This window comes from Cnephaeus nilssonii (genome assembly GCF_951640355.1).
Source record: "Cnephaeus nilssonii genome assembly, chromosome: X".
Taxonomy (NCBI): Eukaryota; Metazoa; Chordata; class Mammalia; order Chiroptera; family Vespertilionidae; genus Cnephaeus; species Cnephaeus nilssonii.
The window spans coordinates 5065241-5091338 of record NC_137071.1 but is presented as its reverse complement, the minus strand read 5'-3'; the positions used below and the strand labels follow the sequence as shown (position 1 = coordinate 5091338).

At 39.8% G+C, this 26098-nt stretch overlaps 1 protein-coding gene across 2 annotated transcripts; it reads right to left on the bottom strand.

The window, feature by feature from the left end:
• Positions 1–414: 414 nt before the first annotated feature.
• On the bottom strand, positions 415–26098 carry ZRSR2 (zinc finger CCCH-type, RNA binding motif and serine/arginine rich 2). Of its 2 annotated transcripts, none has more exons than XM_079764432.1 (11): positions 25945–26098; positions 25446–25525; positions 20108–20183; positions 16532–16640; positions 16248–16334; positions 13453–13491; positions 12724–12842; positions 7877–8090; positions 4241–4296; positions 3377–3486; positions 415–1024 (listed from the first exon to the last, which is right to left on the bottom strand). In XM_079764432.1, the coding sequence occupies exons 1-11, from the start codon at positions 25983–25985 to the stop codon at positions 522–524; spliced, it is 1434 nt and encodes a 477-aa protein (XP_079620558.1). In that variant the 5' UTR covers positions 25986–26098; the 3' UTR covers positions 415–521. The 2 variants fall into 2 exon arrangements, with proteins under 2 accessions (XP_079620558.1, XP_079620559.1); XM_079764433.1 differs by lacking the exon at positions 25945–26098 and adding an exon at positions 18853–19003 and having other exon boundaries at positions 25446–25683.

Genomic DNA, 26098 nt, shown 5'->3' with positions numbered 1-26098 from the left:
GCCATCTATGTTCTTTGTGTAAAAAAATGTGCACACACCCGTAAGAAGAGAAAAAAAGACTAAAGTAATGCTCCATTGTTAACTGGTTCTTTTTAAGGGTTAGGATTACAAGTAATATTCATATTATACATTTAGGTTTTCTAAAAGAAGCATATAAGTTATCAGAGAAAAAGTATTTTTTTAAAATATATTTTTATTGATTTCAGAAAGGAAGGGAGGGGGAGAGAGAGAAATATCAATGATGAGAATCATTGATCCTCTGCCTCCTGCATGCCCCCTACTGGAGATCGAGCCCACAACATGATCATGTGCCCTGACCAGGAATTGAACCATGACCTCCTGGTTCATAGATCGACACTCAACCACTGAACCACGCCAGCCATGCTAATATTTTTAAATAGAGTTATAGATGATATGGGGTTCTACCAGACTTAATAATCCATTTAAGCTCAGAGCCCTCTACCCAGGTATAGAGCAGCCATAATAAATAACATATGCGATCATTTAAAAACAAAATCAGTTTATTTGGATTTGGGACTATGAACAGTTCCATCTCTACTACCTGACCTTTTCCCACTGTAATTCCTGAACTTAGAGGGGCTTGGACTCCGGCTCCGGCTCCGGCTCCTGCTCCGGCTCCGGTGGCTCTTGCTCCGGCTGCCCCGGCCCCAACTGCGGTCCCTTTTTCTTTCTCTACTTCGTGAACTGTGCCTTTCACGACTTTTTGCTGTGTGTCTGTGAGACTTCTTATCCCTGTGGGTACTTCTTTTCCTCTCAGCTTCTCCATTCCTTTTATAGAAACGGGCCAGACTGGGGCTTCTCCTCCTCCTGGGCCTGCCATAGTACTCATCGTGGTGGCCCATCCTCTCTCTCCTCTCGGAGTTCTTACCAAAGGAAGAGCCAGACCGGTCTGGAGACAGGTAGATGTCCCTATTAGCTTCCCAAAATTCATTGTTGGGATTTCTGAACACGTGAAGAAAGTTGCAGTGTTTTCCTCTTGGGCACTGCTGTATTTCATATAAACCTGCAATGGCACAGTGAGGAAAGAGCATTTATTGCTGGCACTTTATCCTTCTTGGAAAGTACATTTCTCATGTTGGACATGACAGAACTATTTTCTTCTTTGTATTATTTAAAAGGGGCTTACATAAATTGATGTCACAGTTTTGGTTCCCAGAATTTCAAATATATTCAAGTGCTCTAACAAATGGCACTGTGAAAAGTAACAAATCAGAAATCTTAATTAGCCAGGATATACTGTTTCTCTACTGGATTACTGTGTGGTGTGCAAATGACACAAGTGGTAACTCCAATTTTTTCTAGGGTTTCACCATCCCACTCACTGACAATGCAGATCCCTAATTAACACTTTAAGAAGAAGATGGTAAACATTGGCCTAACGCTTTTAAATTTACCAAGTATTTTTAATATGGAAGATTCTTGTCAAAGTGAAATCTAGTTGAACAACTCAGAAATCTTTTTGGGGTCTTCAAATTTTTTTTAAAGCAGTAAATTTCCCAAATATGTAAAAACAGTTAAAAGAGAAATACCTCCATATCACACACTATATACAAAAAGAAAGTTAAAATGATGACTCCTAAATGTAAGATACGAAGCTATGAAACTTTGAAATAAACATACAAGTAAAATCTTTGTGACACAGGGCTAAGCAATGGATTGTTAGATATGACAGAAAAAGCACAAGTTTTAAAAAAAAGAAAAAACTTAAGATAAATGGGTTATCATCAAAATTAAAAACTTTTGTGCTTCAATAGCCACCATCAGAGTGAAAAGACAAGCCACATAATGGGAGAAAATATTTACAAATCATAGATCTAACAAAGGACTTATCTGTAGAATAAATCATGAACTCTTACAACTCAATAGTAAAAAGACATGTAACCTACATAAAAACAGGCAAAGGATCTGAATACACATCTCTCCAAAGAAAATAGACAAATGGCCAATAAGAAGGACACGAAAAACTGCTCAGCATCACTAGTTAATGGGAAAAATTACCAAACTATTATTTTGAAAAACAAAACAAGTGAAACAGTCTCCTGCTTTGGGAGAGTCAAAGTCACACTCAGAATCACCGCAGTGAAACCATACTGGACTGCCAGGAACTGACAAAAGTAAACACCTTTGTGGATAAAACGGGTCCACCTCTTTCATCCCCCAAGCCTTTAAACTTAAGGTGTAATAGTTCTTCTCGTTTTCCAAAGCAAGGGATTCCAAAATATTCCCCCTCCCTTCTTCAATAAATGGTTTTTAAGTGACAGCATCCATTACGACCAAGTTGCCAAAGATTCAGACTTTGTAAATTACATATTTTTAAATAGGAGGTGTTAAGCAGACACGTGTAAAGCAAAGAAAAGTAAAGGATCAGGGATGTGCTCCCTTAAGACGCAAATAGCTCCATCTCTTTGCTTCCGGTACCTTAGCAGTACAGTTTGGCTAAGCCCATCCAAGAGAAATAAAAAAAGAACAAGGCCATCAAAACTGCTGGCTACTCAAGGGACTGACTCATTTCCTGATTTGGGGCCACTGTCGATGAGTCAGTCTGACTGAATGTGCCCTCACCACATCCCACGGCTAGAATCAATCTACTGCACAAAAGCATGTATTTCAAGTAAGGCAGGGGATGTTATTATAGGTAATGTTTTAGGTGGCAAAGATGAGCAAAGATTCATTGGGGATAAAGATGGGGAAAACAACACAGCTTAAGTGAGGGGAGCCATCAACAGCAAACGTCTCTGAAACCTCAATAAGGACAGGTGGCTTCCAGGGCCCCAGCTTCTCCGGCTTCCTAAAGAGTTAGACATAGAGCCGAAACCGGTTTGGCTCAGTGGATAGAGCGTCAGCCTGCGGACTCAAGGGTCCCAGGTTCGATTCCGGTCAAGGGCATGTACATTGGTTGCGGGCACATCCCCAGTAGGGGGTGTGCAGGAGGCAGCTGATTGATGTTTCTAACTCTCTATCCCTCTCTCTTCCTCTCTGTAAAAAATCAATAAAATATATTTTAGTATATGAGACAACGCTCCAACCACCTGAGCCAGACGTTCAACCCAGAATAAAATATATTTTAAAAAAAAGAGTTAGACATAGGGCCCCCCCAGCACTGAGGACCACAAGACCCAACTCTAGCCCAACTCTGTCACCCACACACTGTGACCTCAATCACATCATGCACAAAGAGACACACAAGGTCTGTCACAGATCTAAAATGTAATGTCCTTTATATAATGATCTCAGCTCAGCTACTGTGTGAGGTAAAAGCTATGCTTCACCTCTTTAAAATACAATTTCTTCACTAAGAATTTCCTCTTGTATAACAGTAGAACAACTGGGGATAAATCATCATGTTATATTTTACCACAAATTGCCATTTTCCACCGGGTCACTGGGCAGAATTCACACTGAAGCTGTCGTCCTGCATACCATCTTCCGTTAAACAGAGAAAAGGCCGCTTGGCATTCTTCTTCCCTTTTAAACCACAAATTAAAGGACACGCTTTACAGTAATGTTCTAATATGCAGATTAATGCTGTTGTTAACAAACCCTTTTATTAGTTTCTTGTAGGACCTCCAAGCTTACTGCTTCTGTACTACTAAGAGAGTACTCATTAGAACATTCCAGCTCCTGAAGCTCACCATTTATTCAGGAAACCCTTTTTACCAACTCTCTGAGAGGCTCTGATGCATGGAAACTGGCTTGAGTCAAAGCTTCTTAAACCAAAAGATGGGACCATTAAAAATGCAGAAGTGTTTCCCATTATCAGTGCCCATTGTTTCTCAATTAAGATCACTATTTTTATTACAATGGTTAATTTAACTCATTAGCCACGGCGTGGCCCAGGCAAACAACAAAACAAGCAGAAATGATACACTAACTACACACTGAGATTACTTGGGGCTTCAATTCCTGGCTCTTTTGATTTATGCTTTCCTCTATTCTATTTATCCCTTTCAGTTTGTATTTTAATTATTAAAATTATATAAGTAAAAAATAACTACATTACAAAAGATTCAAAACTATGTACTTATACAAAGAATGAAATCCAAATGTATTCTTTTCAAATCCCTTCTATATTTCTATATCAGCTCTTAATATTTATGTTTTTAAAAATACCATGCATATTAAAGCTATATTATTCTGTGGAAAGAATCCCAGACACCAACATAGTCACAACACTATACTGTGACAAACTGTGAACACATTTTATGTTCAGAATACTTACGATTGGTACTGAACATACACATTGCCCCTCAGATGAGGTTCCAAGTTGCAGCTGACCTAAGGAGCAATGAAAAATTCTATCATTAAAAAAAACTAAGGAAAAGAAGTCCTTCAGCCATTAAATGCATTTTGTTCAGGTCAACACTACCAAACTAGTTAATAATAGAAGATTCCAAAATCGAGGTACTACCCCACTCTCACGTCTATTTAAGGTATACTTCAGCACATAGTGGTTTTGCAGGCCCCAATTAGCTGATCCCTGTTCATCCAGATCCTTTCCCCCCATAGATGTGATGTTTCACATATGCATAGAAATCGAGGAAAAAAAAAATCAGCCCATCTACACACCACCCAGATTTAACACTGACATTTTCCTTTTTGACAGAGAATGTTTAAATATGTAAAACATAAAGACCCAGTTGAAGCTCTTCTATCCTTTCATCCCTCCTCCGTCACATACACAGGCACTATCCTAAGGCTGGGCATATCCTTCACATTCCAAACATAAATACACACCTATACAAATATCCACAGCAACACATACACACACAGAAATGTATGTCCACTATGCATATATAGGCACACATATGTATGTATACATATGCAAAGAAACACATATATATACATATATATAGATAGATGATGTATAGCATTGCTTTGCACACATTAAAATTTTACATAAATAGTATTTATTCCACATCCTTTTTTTAAGATGTAATCCCATAAACTTAAGGACTCATTTTAACTACTGTATACTGGATATATCAAATTAGCAAATCAATTTGTCCACTCCTTGAATGACAGACATCCAAGGCGCTTCCAATTTTTTTTCCAATTTTTTATCAACAAACAGTGCAGCAGCCAGCATTCTGGAACACGTGTCTGTAGGTGTATGGATTTCTCCTGTGTGCATGACCACAAATAGCGTGCAGATTTGTAAGTTTACAACTTGACTAGGTACTGACAACTACTGCCTTCTGAAGTGCTTTTACTAATTCACACATCCTTGCCCAGTCTTGGTATTAAGAGAATTTTATAATATTTTACCTGATAAGGTGTGAATGATCTGTCATTTTAATATGCCCTGTTCCTATTACTAGTTAGGTTGAACATTTGATCATTTGCCTTCGAAAATGACATATCTAATTTGGTTATTTTGTTTTTTAAAATATATTTTTATTGATTTCAGAGAGGAAGGGGGAGGGGGAGAGAGAGAAACATCAATGATAAGAGAGAATCATGAATCATGGATCGGCTGCCTCCTGCATGCCCCACACTAGGGCTGAAGCCCACAACCCAGGCATGTCCCCTGACGGGGAATCAAACAGTGACCTCCTGGTTCATAGGTCCATGCTCAACCACTGAGCCATGCCGTCCGGGTGGTTATTTTATTTTTTTATTTGGTATACAAAGGTCCTCAAATGTTCATAGTAATGTTCAGCTTTTATTTTCAAAATAAATGTTTAATTTTACAAATTTGTTCCCGAGTATTTTTATTAGAGTACCCAAAAAGAGGCAGGATGTGTTTGGGAAGCCACATCAGCTGTACCGGGGACCTTAGAAATCACTTAAGCCAGTGATTCACAAAGACCCATTATTAATTTTCCACGGTAAATGTAATGTTTTGGAAATTTTCCTACTAAAAATTTACTAAACAAACACCTTTCCATTTATAACTACCAATGTGATTAGCATGAACTTGGCTGATAAAATTCTAAACAAAAGAAAACAAATACACCATGGTTAGTAGGTGGCTAGTTGCAGGTAATGGTGTGATTTCCACTAACTGGCCTGAAGTTTTGTGTGTTGTTTTTTAAAATATATTTTTATTGATTTCAGAGAGGAAGGGAGAGGGAGAGAGAGAAACAATCAATGATGAGAGAGACTCATAGATCGGCTGCCTCCTGCATGCCCCCACACTGGGGACTGAGCCTGCAACCTGGGCATGTGCCATGACCAGGAATCGAACCGTGACCTCAACCACTGAGCCACGCCGGCTGGGCTGGCCTGAAGTTTTGAAAGCGGCTCCACCACTGACTTCATGGAGCAGTGTAATGTAGGGACCCTGAGAGGGAAACCACTAATGTTGTCCAATCCCCTCACTTTCGGGATGAGGAAAAGGCATGGAGAGGTAAGGTGACATGTTCCAGAATGCAGGCCTAGCCAAACCGCACTAACGTGGCTCCATGTTATGGGCAGCCAGGCAATTCTACTTGAGTGTTTACTGGTTGTGCTGAGAAGTAGTGTGAAGACAGAAAGGCATGCGCAACAGAAATAAAAGGCAAAGGGGTGCTCGCTTCGGCAGCACATACACTAAAATTGGAACAATACAGAGAAGATTAGCATGGCCCCTGCGCAAGGGTGACACGCAAATTCGTGAAGCGTTCCATATTTAAAAAAAAAAAGAAATAAAAGGCAAAGGGGGGAAGAAAATGTTAAAATCTAGAAATTGGTAGGAATAAGTATAGCTTTGAATTTCACAAGTGCTACTGGTTAGCAGTTGCTCTACTCGTGGCTATTTCCAACAAGCAGGAAAAAAACAACTTTATTCCTATTTTTCCCCAAATTATGGGACATTTTCCCTACCCTAACATAACAGAATCATTCAGGATTGGATCTGATCGTTCACAAAGTAGGAGTCTTCACTGTGGTAGGATTCAACTACTAGGTCCTTCGAGCAGTGGCTATTATATCTGACTTTCCTCTTGCCTTAACCCTACCAGACCGCTGTACCGATTTTTCGGTAATTTCCGAATCTGCTGCTATACTGCTGTACCTAATTTTTGGTACTTTGCCTAGTACCTATTTTCTACAATGTCTCCAAGTTCCATCTTATTTTAACCACTTGTTTGCATGTAACTAACATTTTTCTATCATGTTGATTTTTTTCTCTTTAATGCTCAGGAGCCCAGGTATAGGGGACAGTTAGGTTCAGGGCCTCAGGTCTGGTAGGGTTAAGGAACATGTTAAAATAATTCTGTGCAATTTGAATGCCTTTTTTTCAATCCCATTTGCTGCACCACAAACCATGACTTTGGGAATACTATGTTCAGTACTGAAATTATCCAATGAATAAAAACAATGTAAAGAAAAGGAATCAAGATCTACGTTCCAGTGTACGTCCAGAAAAAAAGAACATGCACCTGGCTTGGCACTGTCAACACAATGCAACAATATAACAACAATCTCAGTAAGTGGCGTGGTATTACACTGTGCACATTGCAGCTCTAGGTGAGACCCACTACCCACAGAGGGAGGGGAGAGGGAGGTAGCATGTTCTCTGTCATAGGCAGCCTTTAACTGAATGCTGGTACTGCTGTCTGTAGGGACCTTCTGCAGCAAATTCACCAGCTAGAAGAGTTAGATCACAAAGGTACTAAAGAGACGAAAGCCTTTCCCATCTAGTCCCTGGCACCCAGGAACTTTCATGCTAGTACATGAGTTCATGTAGTACCTCTACTGAGAGAAGGGAGTAACATTCATTGAGTGCCTGAGTGGCCTACACAGGGCCAGGCACTGTACCATTGCACACGCCCCCACCCAGGCAGAAAGCCTGTACCCTAGCTCTCTTGTCCCATTGGGTACTTCAGTGGGAAGTGACCCAATCTCCGCCTCCATGTGCACTGTGGATGCCCACCTTGAACTGGATCACCTTCCCCACGTTCTTGAACTCAGGGAGCACGTCCTCATAGAAGTCCAGGAACTGCTGGTAGGTCTCCTCTTCACTGTACTCCAGGCTGGCGTCGGGGTCATAGTCATCCCTTCTGCATTGCTCCATTCCAAATGTTGTAAACATGCTTCTAATAAGAAGGGTGGGGCTCGATGTTGGGAAATTGTGTTTACGTGAACACCTGCATATGAAAGGAAAGTTTAAATTAAGTAGTCCAATAGTTCGAAATTACACATAAAGTGCTTGCATTAAATTTGGAGATCGAGACTCAAGTAACGTGACTGTTTCGACTAAATTGTAAAATAAATCCATTCGGACATCAACTTTCAATACTTAAGAAAACTGTTTTAAGACTGAGCAATATATTGATTCCCATTAAAATGCAAAAATTATTTCCAAGTTCATTTGCCATTCAGGTACCCCATGTGGAACTTAGGAGGAAAGTAAGAACAATACAATCCTGGTTCTAGACAATCTTCAGCTAACCTGATGAGAATAGGGTAATCTAAGAGTTGCCAGCTAATGGAGTATTTCAACCTCATACATGTATAACATTGCATAGTTTTCATGGCATTTCTGCATTTTTCCCTCTGATCCTTGCAACCTGTTGGGACAGTTGGGGCTAGTATTTCTCTGTACTTTGCAAAGAAGAAAGTACTTACCAAAGCCACATTGCTGGTAATTAAGAAAGATCCAAGAGATCTGAGTTAACCTACAGTTCATTAAATGGTATGGCAAATATAATTAATTTTTACTTAATTGAAGAAGACTAACCATTATGAAGAACAATTTTCTTTTCATTGTGTAAACTGGACCAGCCCATACCTGAATAATTTTTTAAAGATCTTTTATTTTTTTATTTATATCCTTCTCCTAAAATAAAATGAGGGGGGGAAATGTACTTCACAATTCCAAATCATCAAAATTTTCCTGATTAGGTTTCTAGTTATAAAATTGATTAGGACACAACTTTTAGGGGGGAAAAAACAACCCAGAACTTTTAAAAAGAAAAAAAGTTGAAGAACTAGGCATATGCTAGAAAAAATAATGGCCCTTAAATGACTAATAAATGTTTAACTCATCCTCACTTTCCATGTGTACAATATGTATCTGTACACCTAGTGAGATACTGCACACAGAATGCCCGCACACACTGTGCCCAGCTCAGAAATGTGCAGTCAGTGTTCATTAATGTGAAATGTTATTTTTCCAAAGGACCCGCCTAGATTATTCAGTTAGGGACCTTCTGATGAGATCCATCTTCCCAAGTACAGCTACCGACAGAACAAAGAGCAATGATTCAACCTAACTGGCAGTGTTAGCTGTGAATCAGAATTTTACATGGATGAAGCACATGCAGAATTAAACAAGAAACCAATTTAACAAGGTTAACATCCTGCTCACGGGTTTATTACATCTAAATAAACTGGCTTCTAGTTCCCAGGGTGTCAAATGAGTGTTTGTGAGTTCTGCACACGGATCATCTGTTCGGATCTCAAAGCATGGGAGACCCATATTTTCAAAGTAACTCCCCACTTGGTCCTAAAGGTCAGCCAGGTTTAAGAACCCCTTGTTTAGAACATACTACTTACCCATTACTCAGATACTTAAATCAAGTAAGACTGGCACAAAATCACATACTTTAACATTACCTTACCCCAAGGACAGCCAATAAGTGGTGTGGGTCTCCAAATGCCCCCTCAGGTAAAGCTAACTGTGGGGGCCCTCGGCCTGGCAGGCTGGGTGGAGGGGTCAGGGGGAATGGGACTGCGGGAGGTTGGCCGGCCGTGGGAGGTTGGCTGTGGGAGCACACTAACCAGCAGGGGGGCAGCTACTGTGTTAAGCATCTGCCCCCTGGTGGTCATTGCATGTCATAGCACTGGTTGGTGTTAACAGTCACTTAGGCTTATATGTATGTATATATCTATATATATACACACACATTGCAATTAGGCTGCAATCATTTATTGAAGGTCTCTGTAAGAAACATTCTCATGAAAATTACATATGCAACTGTTAACAAAACATCTATCAAAGTTATAGTTCACCTTCCTATTCAATGTCTTTACACAGTATTTAATGGGAGAAACATTTAGACTCCGATACCAGGAAAATTTCTGCCTTTCCAGAGATACTGCTCATTCTTCCTTTTTGGTAAGAACTACACTGTATGGCTCATCATCTGCCTGGGATACATTCAAATCAGTGCCAAATATACTGCACATTCACAACCCACTTTTTCTTCTTTCCTTAATTTCGATTTCTTTTATTTCATTAAACTTAGTGCAGGAGACCCTGAGCTTTCTTTTCCTTAGTACAGGAAATGCGTGAGGTATAAATAACTACTCTGGTAAGTTTTACCTTTCATCAGTAATTATGTTCCTTTAGGAAGAAAAAAATAACCCCCCTCAAAGCTCTGACTCTAAAATATATCAACTCCAGAAAGGTTCTAGAATTGAACTGTACTAATTACAGAAACAAAACCAAAGAAATGCTTAGGCTACGGAAGTGTTGACTGATGATGTGACAGATCTCAACAGAAAAGAACAGTTATGCGATCCAGAGCAATTCCTACGGCTCCCTGTAAAAAGGGCACAGTGTTTTTGTTGGAAGGGATGGTGCTGGATTTTGTAACTGCTAATTTCTTAGAATTTGATTTCACAACTCACCACTTGAAGAATGAAAATATCCAAATTGCTGTCCTACTTTTTTTTAATAGTTGTGATGGTAAAATGTCATATGCCTATCAAAATATTAAGAAACGTTCACAAACTAATCTGACCACTGTATTTCCTTGAAAAGACTCTCAGGGGTGAGTTTTGAGAGCCTGATAGGCCATAACCCTTTCCACAAATAAGCACTGTCAACTGATTTCCTGAAATTGCTTAGGACATTTTCCCTTCTAACTTATGCCCACCAGAAGAAGAATCCCAGAATCAGATGATCACAGTCTTAAAATTCAAGGAAATGTTAGAGATGTTTCATCAAATGAGGAATCCTGCAGCTGGAAGACCTTAAATGCAATCTGGTTCAACTATCCACACAAATATAAACTCATGCTGAGTCTTAATTGCACATCGGTGTTTTACATAAATCATTATTATTTCTTGATGAAATTGAGCATGCATTTGGAAAACACTTGTAAAAATACAAAGGGAAATAAAGTTTCATTAGCTCCCAGTTCCTCAAGAGGAAACTTTCACTATTGACCAGATCCTGTGACTCTTTTCAAAGATTGTCTGGGCATAAATAATCCTACTATCTACACCAGTGATGGGCAACCTTTTGAGCTTGGTGTGTCAAACTTCGCCAAAAAACTGAGCATAACTCGGGTAGTGTGTCACTTTGAGGAAAAAACTAACTCCAAGACTCTAGTTGCAAATGTTTCATCCTCAGGAGCAGCAAATGTTTCATACTCGGCATGTGGCCGCTTCAGCGGCTGCGTGTCAGAAATGGCTACGCGTGTCAGTGCTGACACGTATGTCATAGGTTCGCCATCACTGATCTACACTAATAAAAGAGTAAGATGCAAATTGACCATACCTTCGTGACGCCCACCAGCCAATCAAGACTGAGTATGCAAATTAACCCAACAAAGATGGTGGGTTACTTTGCATACACAGAAACCAAGCGGCTAGGGGTAGGGCGGGATGCTTGTGTCGGATGCAGGCATTCCACACCACCCCAGCTGCTCCGGGCCTCTGGGCAGCGTGGGAAGGCGGAAAGGTGGAAAGGTGGGAAGGTGGGAAGGTGGAAAGGTGGCTCTGGCCAGAGCGAAGGCGGTGCCGGGAGCCAGGGGAAGGAAGGCCCATTCTTGCACGAATCTTCGTGCATCGGGCCTCTAGTAAAATATAAAAGGAGTTAACCACCCTGCATTTGGGACTTTCAATCCTGGGGCACATTAGGACACTTGAGGACATTTCAAAACTAAGGCTTCCCAAGTCTCAGAGACTCTGATTTACTCAAATTGAATTAGGATATACTTTTTGTTACAGTTTTCTAGGTAATTCTAATGTGCATCTAGGGTTGAGGATCATTGTTCTTACAAAAATGTAAAATGGTATTAAGGCTTAAATTTAAAAAGAAATAGAAGAGAAAGATAGAGAAAGTTCATATTTTCAAAGAAGGAAATTATCTCATGGAAGGGATAATTTTATGAATAAGATAAACACGAGAGACAACATACAGTTTCTCATCGAATACATATGAAATTGCCTATTCATATCCCTTTTTGGAATTAATAGGACACTAATATATGATTATATATTTTATTCTGCAGAATGCATAGTAATAATTAGATTTTGCCTTGGGTGGATTCATTCATCATTATGAATTATTTACATAATTTGAGTTACTCATTCATAAACAGGCCAAATTATAAAAATCGCCATTGCCTGGCATACAGTAGGTATGAAGACATCGCTAAATGAAGACATCAATGCTTAATTTTCCACATGAATGTCTTGTTTCAAAAACACTGATGCAAAGAGGCAGGGAATAAGAGTTTCTCAGAGAATAATGACAACGATAACAAAAAACACTCCAAGAGTGCTCGCCATTTGCCTGACACTATTCTACCTGCTTTCCCTACGTTCACTCATTTCAGCCTTAAACCCCTTATTAGAGGGTAGGGGTGAGGTGTGGGAGGGAAGCAGAAGACAGACAGCTGGGGAACTGGAGAACCAGTAAGAACATAGGAGATGCCTGACTGTGAACACCTCAAACTCAAGCCCAAATCACCCCTAAAAACAGAACTCAAAAAGCTCAACATTTTGAGGCACTTCATTCTGACGTGATAAAGCAAAATTAGTTACCTATCTCCAAATCTGCAAGCTCCCGTTTTACTGTAGAATGGACAGTTAGCTCGATCTTTCTCCATTATTCTTACATCCGTGGGTGGTTCTGGGTTTTGCCATGTGGCACTATTTTCCAACTGTTGAAAATAACCATGATCCATTAAGAATTCAATGTTTAAAATGTATTCAATTGTATTGGTTATAAATAAAGATGGATTCTCTTAGTAATATTAAGTTTTAACATGTAATTTACATTGTAACATGTAATGGAGACTTGAAAAGCAATTGGACACAAACTGTGTCTCTCTTGGTTCCCTGTCACCACACATTATCAGGCATCATCACGGCGACCAAGAGCAGTCACCAAGGTTTCCCTTTGTCCAGGCATTCTGAAAATGGCCGAAGGCGTTTTTAGAGAACCACCACTGAGAGAAATCAAGGTTACTCTGAAGCAGGAAGGTAAAGGGTCCATTGTGGGGAGGGGGTAAGAGTGTGCGCTGTTTCTTATTCATACATTAAGGAGTATAACCAAGGACAGCCCACAGGGGTGATTCAATACCATTTGCGTTTATTCATTGATAACTTCTGCAGTTCTTGTTGTTGCATAAATCACAGAGGTGCAAAAGTGACCCCAGATATTTCAGACATGATCTACAGAGCCAACCGCAAAATTAACATTGCTGGAAGTATTGTTTTTAAAGAAATGCTCATCAGTCTCAAATTCTTAACGAAAGGTTTTGAAAATACCTCATTTTCAGCCCGCTCCAGCATCTTCTGCACAGCCTCCTACAAATGGTGCAAACATAGGACTAGTAAAAACCTGGAAGTCAGGTAAGTCACATCTGGTTTCTCCGGTTAAGAATCTCGTGTGTAAAAATTTTAACAACCCATGCATACAAAAAGTTTCAGTTCCTAATTTGCTTTCTACAGCACCGATCTTCTGAAAAGATTTCAAAGTTGAGTTTTCATTCAAATAGGACATTTACTGGCTCAGATTGCAAAATATTGAAAATACCTTATAATAGTAACAGTCATATTTAGTATATTTGAGCACATATGTCACGTTCTAGTTTTTAAGATGAGGTATTATGAATATTATAAAACACAATGGTAGTGGAAACATCATAAACATTTAAAATATGCTAAAATATGACATGAACAGTAGTAATTAGGATTGATGAAAAGTCTCAAACTTTTCAATAAGGCAAAGGAAGTCCTGCAATATGCCAATAGATTTGACCTCATTGGCATTTAAACAGGTTTTTGAAATTATGATCAACAAACTTTTCTTCCCTAGCCCCTTAAAGCATTACATAAAAGATTCATCTATCTAGCTTCTTTCTTAATAACTCTACCTGGTCATGTAAGACCAGTAACTTAAGGTCCTCAGTAACTTAAAAGCTCAAATGAAAACTACCTTTTCCCTACCTCTCACCCCATTTCAGTTCAAACTAAAAACCTACAAGTGTCTGACTTAAACTCCCCTTCTTTTCTTCCCCTCCCTATGCATTCAATCTACCAGCTAGAGTCCTATTAACTCTGCCTCAACACACCCCAAATCTGTGTACTTTTTTGTATTAACACTACCCTCATCCAAACCAACACCATGTCCTATATGGAACAGCTGCCTTCTAACTGATCACCTTATTTCCACTTTTGCCTCCTTGCTCACTACCCCCTTCTTTATACAAAAGTTAGAATGATCTGTTAAAGGTAAAGATATAAATTAGATGAAGTCACTCCTTGCTTAAAAACCCTTCAATGGCTTCCAATTACTTTAAACATAAAATCCAAATTCCTCCTTCAAATCCAGGTCTTACATGATCTGACCCTGCCCACCCTCCTGACCTCTCCACCTTCCTCTCTCTTCTTTGGTCTCTAGGATTAAGGCACCCTGACCTTCTTTCCACTCCAAGCACAGGCCTCTTCCCTCTGCCTGGACCCCTTTTCTCCCCGAGATCGCTGCACTCAGGTGTCAGCTGACAAATAGGCTCCTCATAGAAGTCTTCCTTGACCAGGCAATCTAAAAAAGTACTCGCCTACCCTAGTCACTCTATCACATGACTCGGCTTTATTTCTTTATAGCACCTAACATGACCTTATAGCACTTAAAATGAGCTTTTTTTTGCTTACTTATCATCCAGCTCTCCCCTCTAGAAAACTAATTCAATTGAGAGCAGGGAGTGTCTTTTTTGATACTTTATCTCTATCCACTAGAGAATTATCTAGCACAGAGCAGAAACAGACTGCATATCCCTTTTTATAACCTTAGAAGCTACTTAATTTTACTCGTTTCTCCTTAATGTCTCAACAGACTTCCTTTGAAACAAATGCCTTAGCTTTTTGAGAAAAAATAAAGCCTTAGCTTTTATCTAATGTCAGAAAGACTGCAATTGAAGAACATTCTACTACTAAAATGGGAATTGATTACTCTCTATTAAAAAATGACTAGTTCCAAATGACTGCCTTGTCTCTAAAACCTAGTGTGGTCTTGTCTTATCTGGAAAGCAGTGCTCAAATAAGGGTGTCTAAAAAAAATTGCACTGGAATTAACTGATAGCCTGAGACACAAAAAGCAAAGGTCAAAGAGGCTGCTTCTACCCATCATGACTAGTGTGTAAATAAATGCATTTTCCCCATGATATAGTAATTACCCAATTTTATACTAATCAAACCCAGCATTACAGAAAAGATACATCCTGATGAATGACTCAGGAGAGATGAGCTGTGATATCTTTGAAATAAATACACTGTTAAGGAACAGCAACAAAATATACCAGATCTTTAAAAAGAATCCTGAAGATACAGACAGGAAATATGTACACATAACTTTATAGATTTTTTTTAAATGAGCAACTACGTGTTAGCTACAATTGTATTATAGCCCAAAATGGAAAGGAAGTCAAGATTTAATAACAAAAAGAACCTTCCTAATTCCTCAATATTTGAGTTCCTGATTTCTTTCAACTAATTCTTGCCGACATGTCATAAGCAGTTAACTCTTATAAATCAAATAAATGTGGCAACTATACAAAATATTATTCTATAAGTCAACCCATATACAACAGCATTTGCTCTAGAGTGGTACATAGTATAAAGTAGGGGCCCACTGCCTGTTTTTTTAAATAAAGCAATAAAGTTTTATTGGAACATAGCCACAACCATTCATTTACAGATTATCTATGGCTGCTTTCACAGCACACTGGCAGGGCTGAGTGTTTGCAACAGACACCGTATGAACCATAAAGCCTAAAATGTTTATGCTTTGGCCCTTTACAGAGTTTGCCAACCCCTGGTAAAAAGGGTAAGATGGGTAAAGCTGAAGAAAAACCATTAAAGTATATGCCAATGCACAATGAAAAACTCTAGAGCACCAGAAGCAAACCCTAGTGTATACTTTACTAAAAACATGACTCTTTCTAAACAAAAAACTGGAGCCCAAGCACTGCTATGCCTATACCTTAATCTTCAACCCCATCACTTGCCACATCAGCTCACTAAGAGGATACGCAGTGCGTTTATCCTCCTGTGACAGGAATCACCTCTCTTTCTCTCTTCTCCTGTAGCTTCTGCTCCTCCTCTTCTTTCTCTTTTCTCTGCTGTTCTTCCCATTCTTCCTTTAACTTTCTCTTTACAGGAAGGAAAAAGGAAAAGTAATGTTTTTTTCAGACTTACTTTTTATAACATTTCACATACAGGACAAATAAAACAATTTTTTACAACATTGGTAAAATGGATGATATCCATTTTTTTAACTCAAGATATATAACTCTTAATGAGTTTTGGGTTAACTGATTAGTCAACTGGTTATCTGATAATACTGTACCTCCTGTTCTTCCTGCCGTTTTCTAGCTGCCTCTTCCTTCTCCTTCTTTATTCTGAATTCTTCTTGTGCCTTCTGCTCCCGCAGCAACCACTCCTCATGTAATTTTTGCCTATAAATGTGATAAGGCAATCAAGTAAAAGAAATGGGCATTAATCCACAAACACAAACACACACACACACACACACATACACACAAACACAATAGCAAAAAATGGCATGTTTGGGAATGATTAAACTATCATGAAAGACATTTTCTAGAAAGCAGTTAAGTGGGAGTAAGAGGGTCAAAAGACATGAGTAACGATCTTAGAAAAGCACTACACTTCAGCAACTGTCTTCCTAGAAGGCAATAGCTTAAAATCACTATTTCTACATTTTGTATTGATGACATCTCTCACATAAAACAATGACACTACAACTTTCCCTGTAGGTTGTTGACCATAGGTGGTGTTTACCAGTAGGTGCCAATAAAGCGAGTAACAAGTTTCAAAGCCACATCTAGCTTTTCACATTCAAAATGTATTACCCTTCCTATTCTGCACATTCTAAAAGTGGCAACTGCAGGATTGCAGCAGTAGGGAAAACTGGCATCTTCTGCCATAAGCCTTTGGACTGCTACTATATACAGTTAAGAGACTCCTGTGGTTTGCCCCAAGCGCTGAAACAACTGAAAGAAGAAAAATAAAACTAAATCATCATGTCTTTAAAATGAAGAAAGTTACAGGTTTTAAGAAAAGGTGACAAGGAGTTATAAAAATAAATTAGCAGGTGTCCAGTTTATTTTAAAAATGACCAATTATAAAGAGTGATGCTATCTTAAAATGGTGTCTTGGACATCAAATATCACAAGTTTCTAATTTAAAGATGGGTTATGGCTCAAAAGTTTATTAGCCAATCGGGGGTGTTTAGAACCCAGATTGCATTTCCCCATGGAATCTGGAAATGGAAAATGAAATATGAGAAATTATTCTATATCTCTTCAGCAACATTAGGAGTTAAATAAGGTTTTATGTCTAGGGACCTAATCACAATTTCAAATAATCTATGGGGAAAATATATTCCATTTCCAACTGCAGATCCTAGGAACAGGTCTTTTAGCCATGATAGAGACTGGCATACTGCAAATGTTGAAAGTTATACATGGGTTTTTGACTGTGCAGGGGAGTTGGTGCCCCCAACCCTCATGTTGTTCAAGAATCAACTGTGTAACATCACTGTAACAGAAATCTATAATAACAACAACCAGAGTTATCACAGCACCTCCTATATGCTAACACTATGTTAAGTACTATGCATTTACCCCGATTTTATAAGGTAGGTACTATGATTGACTTTATCTCTATATTTAAGGCAAGGAAATTGAAGCTTAGAGAGATTAAGCAACTTGAACACAACTAGTAAGTAGCAGGGCCAGGACTGGAATGCAGATCTAGCTGAATCTACTCCATGTTCCCAATTACTATTACATTTTTTTCTGTTTGGCATTTTGATCAATTCATCTACCGTATTTTCCGGCGTATAAGACGACTGGGCGTATAAGACGACCCACAACTTTTCCAGTTAAAATATAGACTTTGGGATATACCCGCCCTATAAGATGACACCCGGCATATGAGACGACCCCTGACTTTTGAGAAGATTTTCCTGGGTTAAAAAGTTGTCTTATACGCCGGAAAATACGGTATTTATGTGCTTAGGTAGATAACAGGAATTAATTATAAGAAGCAACATTTCTAATGAACACACTAAATAGAGAGTGTCTATACAGTTTTTTCTCCTTTTAAAACATTTTTACTATTTTATTGTGGCAAAATATACCATAAAAATTTACCATTTTAACCCTTTTTAAGTGTACAAGTGAGTAGCATTAAGCACATTCACATTACTATGTTTAACTTAAACAAAGACAAAACTACCCCCTGAAAAATACTAGAGAATAAAACACACAATATTTTTGTCATTTTGGGATGGGGGAGGCCTTTTTAAGTCAGACACCAAGGCAAGATAGCATGATGAAAGTTGACAGTATGAAAATCAAATGATGGTAATTAATGCTGTAAGCCAAGTTAGGATTGATAACAAATGAGAAAAAATACACATCACACATATGACAGATAAAGAATATTCTTAATCAAGTAATAACACTGCTCACACAACAAACTTAAAAATATATAACAAAAGAGAACTATGCAAGACTTAAGCAATCTATAAATATGTAATAAAACATATAAAAAGATACTTAACCCTACTAATTAAGAAATGTACATTTGAAACAATGAAATACAACTTTTGACTATAGGAGTTTATAAAATTGATAATACCTAGTGCAAGTGAAGGTATGGGGAGATGGGCACCTTGATTCACTGTTGGAGGGGCTGCAGACTGCAAACTGGGAAGCCCTTCCTACCTGCCCATCTACATTGTATGTGTATTTATCCTTTGATCGCAACCATTTCATTTCCAGGCATTTTCCTAAGGAAATAATAGGACAGTTACCAAGGATATATATGGTCACTGCAACTTTTTTAAAAAAATCCTCACCAGATGACATGTTTTTCATGGATTTCAGAGAGAGAGGAAGGGGGGATGTGAGAGAAAAACATCAATTGCATCCATATGCTGCCCAATTGGGATCAAACCCACAACTGAGGTATGTACCCTTGACAGGGAATCTAACCTGCGGCCCTTCAGTGCTCTGGCCAATGATCTAACCACTGAACACACGGGCCAGTGCTTTTTAAAATGCAACTTTTTAATAATAGTAAAAAACCTGAATGTACATTGACTAACATTTGCATAGTAAGCAAATGTTAGTCAATGTAAATTACCTACATGTCCATTAGTAAATTATAAATTATGAATAAAGAATAAATTATGCTATATCTATACAATGACTACATTGCCATTGAATTGGTTGAATTGGATCTCTGCATGGACACTAAATAAATGGCCTATATATTTAGCAAAAAAAGCAATTTACAGAAAACGTATAAATATCATCCTATTATAGAAATACATGTACACTTTCTCTCTTACTTTCTGTTTTTTAATACTTACCTGAAGATATTTTTTAATTGATTTTTAGAGAGGAAGGAGGAGGGAGAGAGACAGAAACATGGATTGGTTGCCTCATGTAGGCACCCTGACCAGGGAGGGATTGAACCCAAAACCTGGGTATGTGCCCTGACTGGTAATTGAACCCAAGACCTTCTGGTGTACGGAACTATGCTCCAATCCACTCAGCGACACAGGCCAGGGCCTTTTTTGTTTTACATTCTTAACAGTGACTATCTTTGGGTGTGTTGAATTCATTAAAGCCCTTTCACTTTTTACACTTCTTAATTGTTTGGACTTTTTTCAAAAACATTTATGAATTAGCAAAAACAGAAAAATACTTCCATTAAAAATATGACAACATCTAGTTATAGCCTGTCAGCTAGAGATTTAATTATCCAAGGTATTTTATAAGACTTATTTTGGACAGGGTGCTAGAAAGAAGACTCATACTCATTAAAAAAGACATAATATTCAAATGAAATAACCGGCTTCACAAGAAGTGCTTCAATCTGTGCTGACCTCTCTATCTCCAACAGCTTCTCTTCTTGTTCAATAAGAGATTCCTCCTCTTCCTCCTGCTTCTTCTGTGAGAGTCCTGGGGGAATTTAAATGTTTTATTAAACTATCTGAGAACAAAACCTTAGTCAATATTACAGGGGAAAAATACAGATACATTTTTTAATTTTTACATTTATGGTATGATCCTGCTTTTAAAACTTTCTAATAATAAGGCTCCAACTGCCCAACTTTGGTACAATCTGAGCATCAAAATGAACAATATTAGAAGTTGATAATACATTAAATTTAGAAAGTAAATTGATGGCTTCACAATGATACTCAAAGAGGTGGTGGGGGTATGGGAGGAAACAAACATATGTGCAGAAAAATGGACTAAGAAATGTAGAAAGACTTAATTAGAAAAGCCATCACTTTTGCAAACCCCACTGTAACAAGTAATTTATAGAAAGAGGCTAAAAAACATCAAATATCAGATGAAAGTTTGCTGTGAAAAGGATTTGTTTATACCATCTCAAAATATCAGCCCAGGAGTGAATACTAATTACAAGGGGGAAACATTGATTGGCAATAATGGCCACACTTAGCATCACAAGAAGTAGAACCACCTGACATTATAGCTCTCCCCCCACCCCCCACCCCCCGTGTATGCAATGAGAGCATCAGAGAGCATCAGCTTTGTAGTAATTTTGCATAAAGAGTATAACCTGAAGCTAATCAGGAGAAGACAGACTAATCCAGAATGCATGGCTTTTCAAAATAATCAATCTTGGTTTGAGCAAGTTTAAATATGGCCTATAAATCATATCACTGAATTATATTATTCCTTCACTTGAGTGCAAATTTAGTATTGTGCTCCTTATTCTTAGAAGATGCAGGCTGAAGTATTTAGGGGTGAGTGGTCATGGTATCTGCAACTGACATGCAAAAGTTCAGGAAAAAATGTATACGTATGTATCTAATGTTAACATGGGCAAATCAAGGTGAAGAGTTCATGAATGTTTATGGTAGTATTTTTTTAAATATATTTTTATTGATTTCAGAGAGGAAGGAAGAGGGAGAGATAGAAACATCAATGATGAGAGAGAATCATTGTTCGGCTGACTCCTGCACAGCCCCTTCGGGGGGATCCAGCCCGCAACACGGGCATGTGCCCTGATCAGGAATCAAATTGTCCAGGTTCATAGGTCAATGCTCAACCACTGAGCCACGACAGCCGGTCATATAGTAGTATTTTTTAACTTTCTGTACATTGGGACATTTTCAAAATAAAAACATGGGAAAACAAATTTTACTATAGTAAACACATATCTTTTCCTATTCAGAATTAAATTTGAGGGGGAAAATGAGGACAACTAAAGCAACCTTAAGGAAATGTAACAGGAGATCTCAGGCTTAAGGAAAAAGATTTTGTGTCTGTCACACATATTGAGTTTAAGTATAACCCAAAGTTCCACCTTATCCTAGATAATTTACTTTTCTTAAGCAAATAAATTTTATTTTTTCAACACTTTAAATTAAAAGAAAGTCAGAAAAAAATTGGGATAAGTTCTAACTCACATAGAATATCTAATAATTCAGATAATTAAATGAAATAATGTACATAAAGGGCTACCAAAGAACCTGGCACAGAGGCTATGACTGACTGACTTACAGAGGCATGTCCATAGACTAGACATTGCCTGGACACAGCCAAGATGCAAAAATATCTGTTGCCTGATTCACTCAACTCCTCATCATGCCTCAAACCAAGCTCACAAACTCCAGGTGATTACTAAGAGTTTTGGGTGTAGCCTTTTCTCTACATATATGTATCCTTGCATATATTTGATCATACAATATATCTAACTGTATTATACATGCAATTATGTATGGAATCATGCTAGTTTTACAACTTGCTGACAAGGCAGCTCACTTCAGGTTATTTTAAACTAGAGGCCCGGTGTACGAAATTCGTGCACGGAGGGGGGGTTGGGCCTAAACGGGCAGTCGGACATCCCTCTCACAATCCAGGACTGCTGGCTCCCAACTGCTTGCCTGCCTGCCTTCCTGATTGCCCCTAACCACTTCTGCCTGCCAGCCTGATCACCCCCTAAACACTCTGCTGCCAGCCTGTTTGCCCCCAACTTCCCTCCTCTGCCAGCCTGGTCACCCCTAACTGCCCTCTCCTGCAGAGTTGATCACCTCCAACTGCCCTCCCTTGCAGGCCTGGTCCCTCACAACTGCCCTCCCTTGCAGGCCGGGTGACTCCCAACTGCCCTCCCCTGCTGGCCATCTTGTAGTGGCCATCTTGTGTCCACATGGGGGCAGGATCTTTGACCACATGGGGGCAGCTATATTGTGTGTTGCAGTGATGAGAAATCTGCATATTACTCTTTTATTAGATAGGATAGAGGCCTGGTGCACGGGTGGGGGCCAGCTGGTTTGCCCCGAAGGGTGTCCCGGATCAGGTGGGGGTTCCCTTGGGGTGTGGGGCGGCCTGAGCGAGGGGCCTGTGGTGGTTTGCAGGCCGGCCACGCCCCCTGGCAACCCAAGCGGAGGCCCTGGTATCTGGAATTTATTTTCCTTCTACAATTGAAACTTTGTAGCCTGGAGCAGAGCCAAGCCTGGGGCTCCCTCTGAGGCCGGCAGCCATTTCTGTTGGGGTTATAATTGAAACTTTGTTGCCTTAAGCGGGTGGGCCCGGCCAGGGTGTGCGGAAAGCTTTGCTTCCCCTGTTGCCAGCGGCAACCCTGGCCTGCTCTCTCAAGCTCCGTTCTGCCGCCATTTGTTTGAATTTGTTTACCTTCTATAATTGAAACTTTGTAGCTTGAGTGGAGGCTTAGGCCTGGCAAGGGCAGGCGGAAAGCTTGGCTTCCTCTGTTACCTAGGAAACCTTGCTCTCTGTGGCTGTAGCCATCTTGGTTTGGGTTAATTTGCATGCTCGCTCTGATTGGATGGTGGGCGTGGCTTGTGGGTGTGTCGGAGGTATGGTCAATTTGCATATTTGTCTATTATTAGGTAGGATAGAACTGGGTACTAAAGAGACTGCCTGTGATTGAGAGGCCGACATTCCAGAAATTTCTACCAATCATTTATCAACTCACTCTTATAGCAATTTTTTAGAATACCTCTATAATCTAACCTTCTGGGCACTGTTTACCCATCTAATGTGTGCTACAATGAACAGCCTCTCCACAAAGGCTCACTCCCAACACACTTTGCAAAGTCAAAAGAGATAAAAAAAAATCCAATGCAATACAAACAACAGCTATAGGATTTAAAATGATAAAGAAAAAAAGTAAGAGGTTTAAAAAAAGTGTTAGAAGAAAACAGGTTAATAAACAAAGGTAGCTGAGAACTTTAAGGGGGTGGGGAGATCACTAACAGCAACAATAACTTGAATTACCCTGTTTTTCCTTTTATCCCTGATGCTTTATCCTGCCTCTAGTGGGCCAGTTTTAAATGAATAAAAAAGGAGGTGCCAACAAAAGTTGCAGTTAAACACACTGCTTTTTCCATTCTAAATATTCCAAGCATTGCCTCTAAATCACGCATGTCAAACTCACAGCGCACGGGCCACATGTGGCCCACAATGAATATTTTTGCGACCCAGCCAATATAATGGTAAGAAATCCTATATATTAAAAGGCTAATATGCAAATTGACTGAATGGCGGAATGATCAGTTGCTATGACACGCACTGACCACCAGAGGGCAGATGCTCAACTCAGGGCTCACGGCTGGCAAGCACAGCAGCCGTGGCAGGAGCCTCTCCTGCCTCCACAGCAGCTCTACGGATGTCTGACTGACAGACATCCCCTGAGGGCTCCCAGACTGTGAGAGGGCACAGGCTGGGCTGAGGGAACCCTCCCAAGTGCACCAATTTCATGCACCAGGCCTCTAGTGTTTTAATAAAAATTCCATAATTAATTTTTACAATATCCTGTTATACATAATTATTAATAACAAATTACGTTTGCTAATGACTAATTACTATAGTGATGTTGCATTCATTTCCTAAGTGCCTTACGTGCAGGTGCACCATTTCTCTCCACTAATACTAGCAGTGAATATTTTAGCAGCTGATGGCCACGTCATTAGTCTTGGACTGACTTGTTTGGTGTGCGCAACAGGAAATATTTTGCTTTCCAAGAACAAGAAAAATAGGTTTATTTGTGTTATGCTTATTAATTTGTGCAGTTATTCAGTGTCTGGTAAGTTAATGCTCAAGAAAAAAATATTAATTTTTATTAAAATGTTCTATTATTTTATGTTAACAATGACTTATTTATTTCAGCCCTTTGTATTCAGCACGTTTCTATGAAAATGGAAGCTTTTGTTTTTTGCGGTCCACATAAACTTAAACCTTATTTATTTGGCCTGTTAGACTTTGAGTTTGACATGCTTGCTCTAAATAATTACTAGGCAACTCCAGTGGTAAATAAAACTTCTATGGCTTTATTTCTTAGGGCCCATGAATCCTGGTTACTTGAGGCCAGGGTCTGTGAACTTCAAGAACTGTCAGGATAACTTAATAAGCATATTCTGGATAATCTGGATAGCAACCATTATAGCTCAGTACTCCAGTGTGATTTCAGTGCTTCCATCGGCATCTATTAACTGCTATATAATTTTGTAACTAAGTTAGTTGTACTAATTTCATTATATTAAACAGACAGGTTTCATATATAAATGTTAGATTCCGCCATGTGATATTATGGCTAGTACAGATGAATGTTACACAGTATTTTAACGGAAAAATAACCACAGGGCAATAGTATTAATAGTAGCATTTCAAATTCCAATCAGTGCCACAGTCATGTTGTATCTGTCTCCCATCATCTGTAACATCACATTAATGTAGATGTGTAATTTCACTTGGTTTTGTATATATATTATTTACAGTTAAGTTTGGTAACTAGTTTTATGCTTATATATTTCAACAATGTATCAATAACAACTTGAGTCAACAAAGGGTCTCTTATATTACTAAAGTTTGAGAGAAACTTGCAAAATGTCTAAAATCCTCAACTCCTGCTGGCTGTGCAAGAAAAATATTCACCGAATCCTTACTACGTGCAAGGGCTGTGCTAGCTGCTGTAATTCATGTGTGCACCTGTAATATTAGATAGCTCATAAGTACCTACACACAATCAGTGGATGATGATTCACCAAGACCTTATCCTCCTCTGTAGTAGAGTAACGTGGTTTCCGACATGGGTCTTGACTTGGGAAGCAGTAGCCCCAGCAATTCTTACCAGATAACAATTCTCAGCATCCTTCTGACAGTGGCAAGTTAGGAGGGCAGTGGGAGAGCGATTTCTTCCATACACAGAAAACGGGCTAAGAGGCCGGTTACCTGAGTCTCTCAACCGAGCGAGCTCCTGCCGGCGTTTCTTTCGTTTCTCCTTCTTCAGGGCGGCCCTGTACTTTTTGTGGCTGGGAAAAGCAGACAAGCACACTCGCCGTCAGTGGACGCATCCGCGGCGCTGCCTGCCGGGGCTCCCCTCTCCTCGGCGCCCAAGGACGGGAAATCCCTAGGCCGCTCGGGAGTGAAATCTTGCTTCCCGTGTTTTAATTACAGAACACGCATTGGCCATTCCCTCGCCCTTTCCCGCCCAGACGGCAGGTGTTCTCCATCCCGCCCCCTGCTCTCCGGACCACCTCCCCGAACACCACCCCCCCCCCCCCGCCAGATGTCTGGGACAGGATAGCGCCCCGGGAGGGCTCGAGCCGCCGCGGAGGCTCGCTGGCTCGGCCTAGCTCCCCTTTCCTTCCTGCTCGCACACCCTCCAGGCCCAGGCTCGGCCCGCTCCGTCCCCTCTTCTCACCAGCTCATCTCCCGCAGCCCAACTTACCTTAGTTTGTCCGGAAGCATCACCGTCTGGGGCGCCGCCATGTTGCCCGCGCCGCCACGCCCACAAGGGCCTGCCGGGAAAGGCGGGCTCCGGAGAGCGCGCAGCCGCGTCGGAACCACGTGGCCTGCGGGCTCTCGGGAGGGCGGGGCGCGCC

Bases quoted from the DNA above. Each gene is read 5' to 3' on its own strand.
- ZRSR2 (XM_079764432.1), bottom strand. From the start codon at position 25,985: ATGGCGGCGCCCCAGACGGTGATGCTTCCGGACAAACTAAG. The intron at 25,526-25,944 runs GTAAGTTGGGCT...TGCTTTTCCCAG, and splicing joins ATGCTTCCGGACAAACTAAG to CCACAAAAAGTACAGGGCCG. The intron at 1,025-3,376 runs GTAAAATATAAC...GTGCCATTGCAG, and splicing joins GTGGAAAATGGCAATTTGTG to GTTTATATGAAATACAGCAG.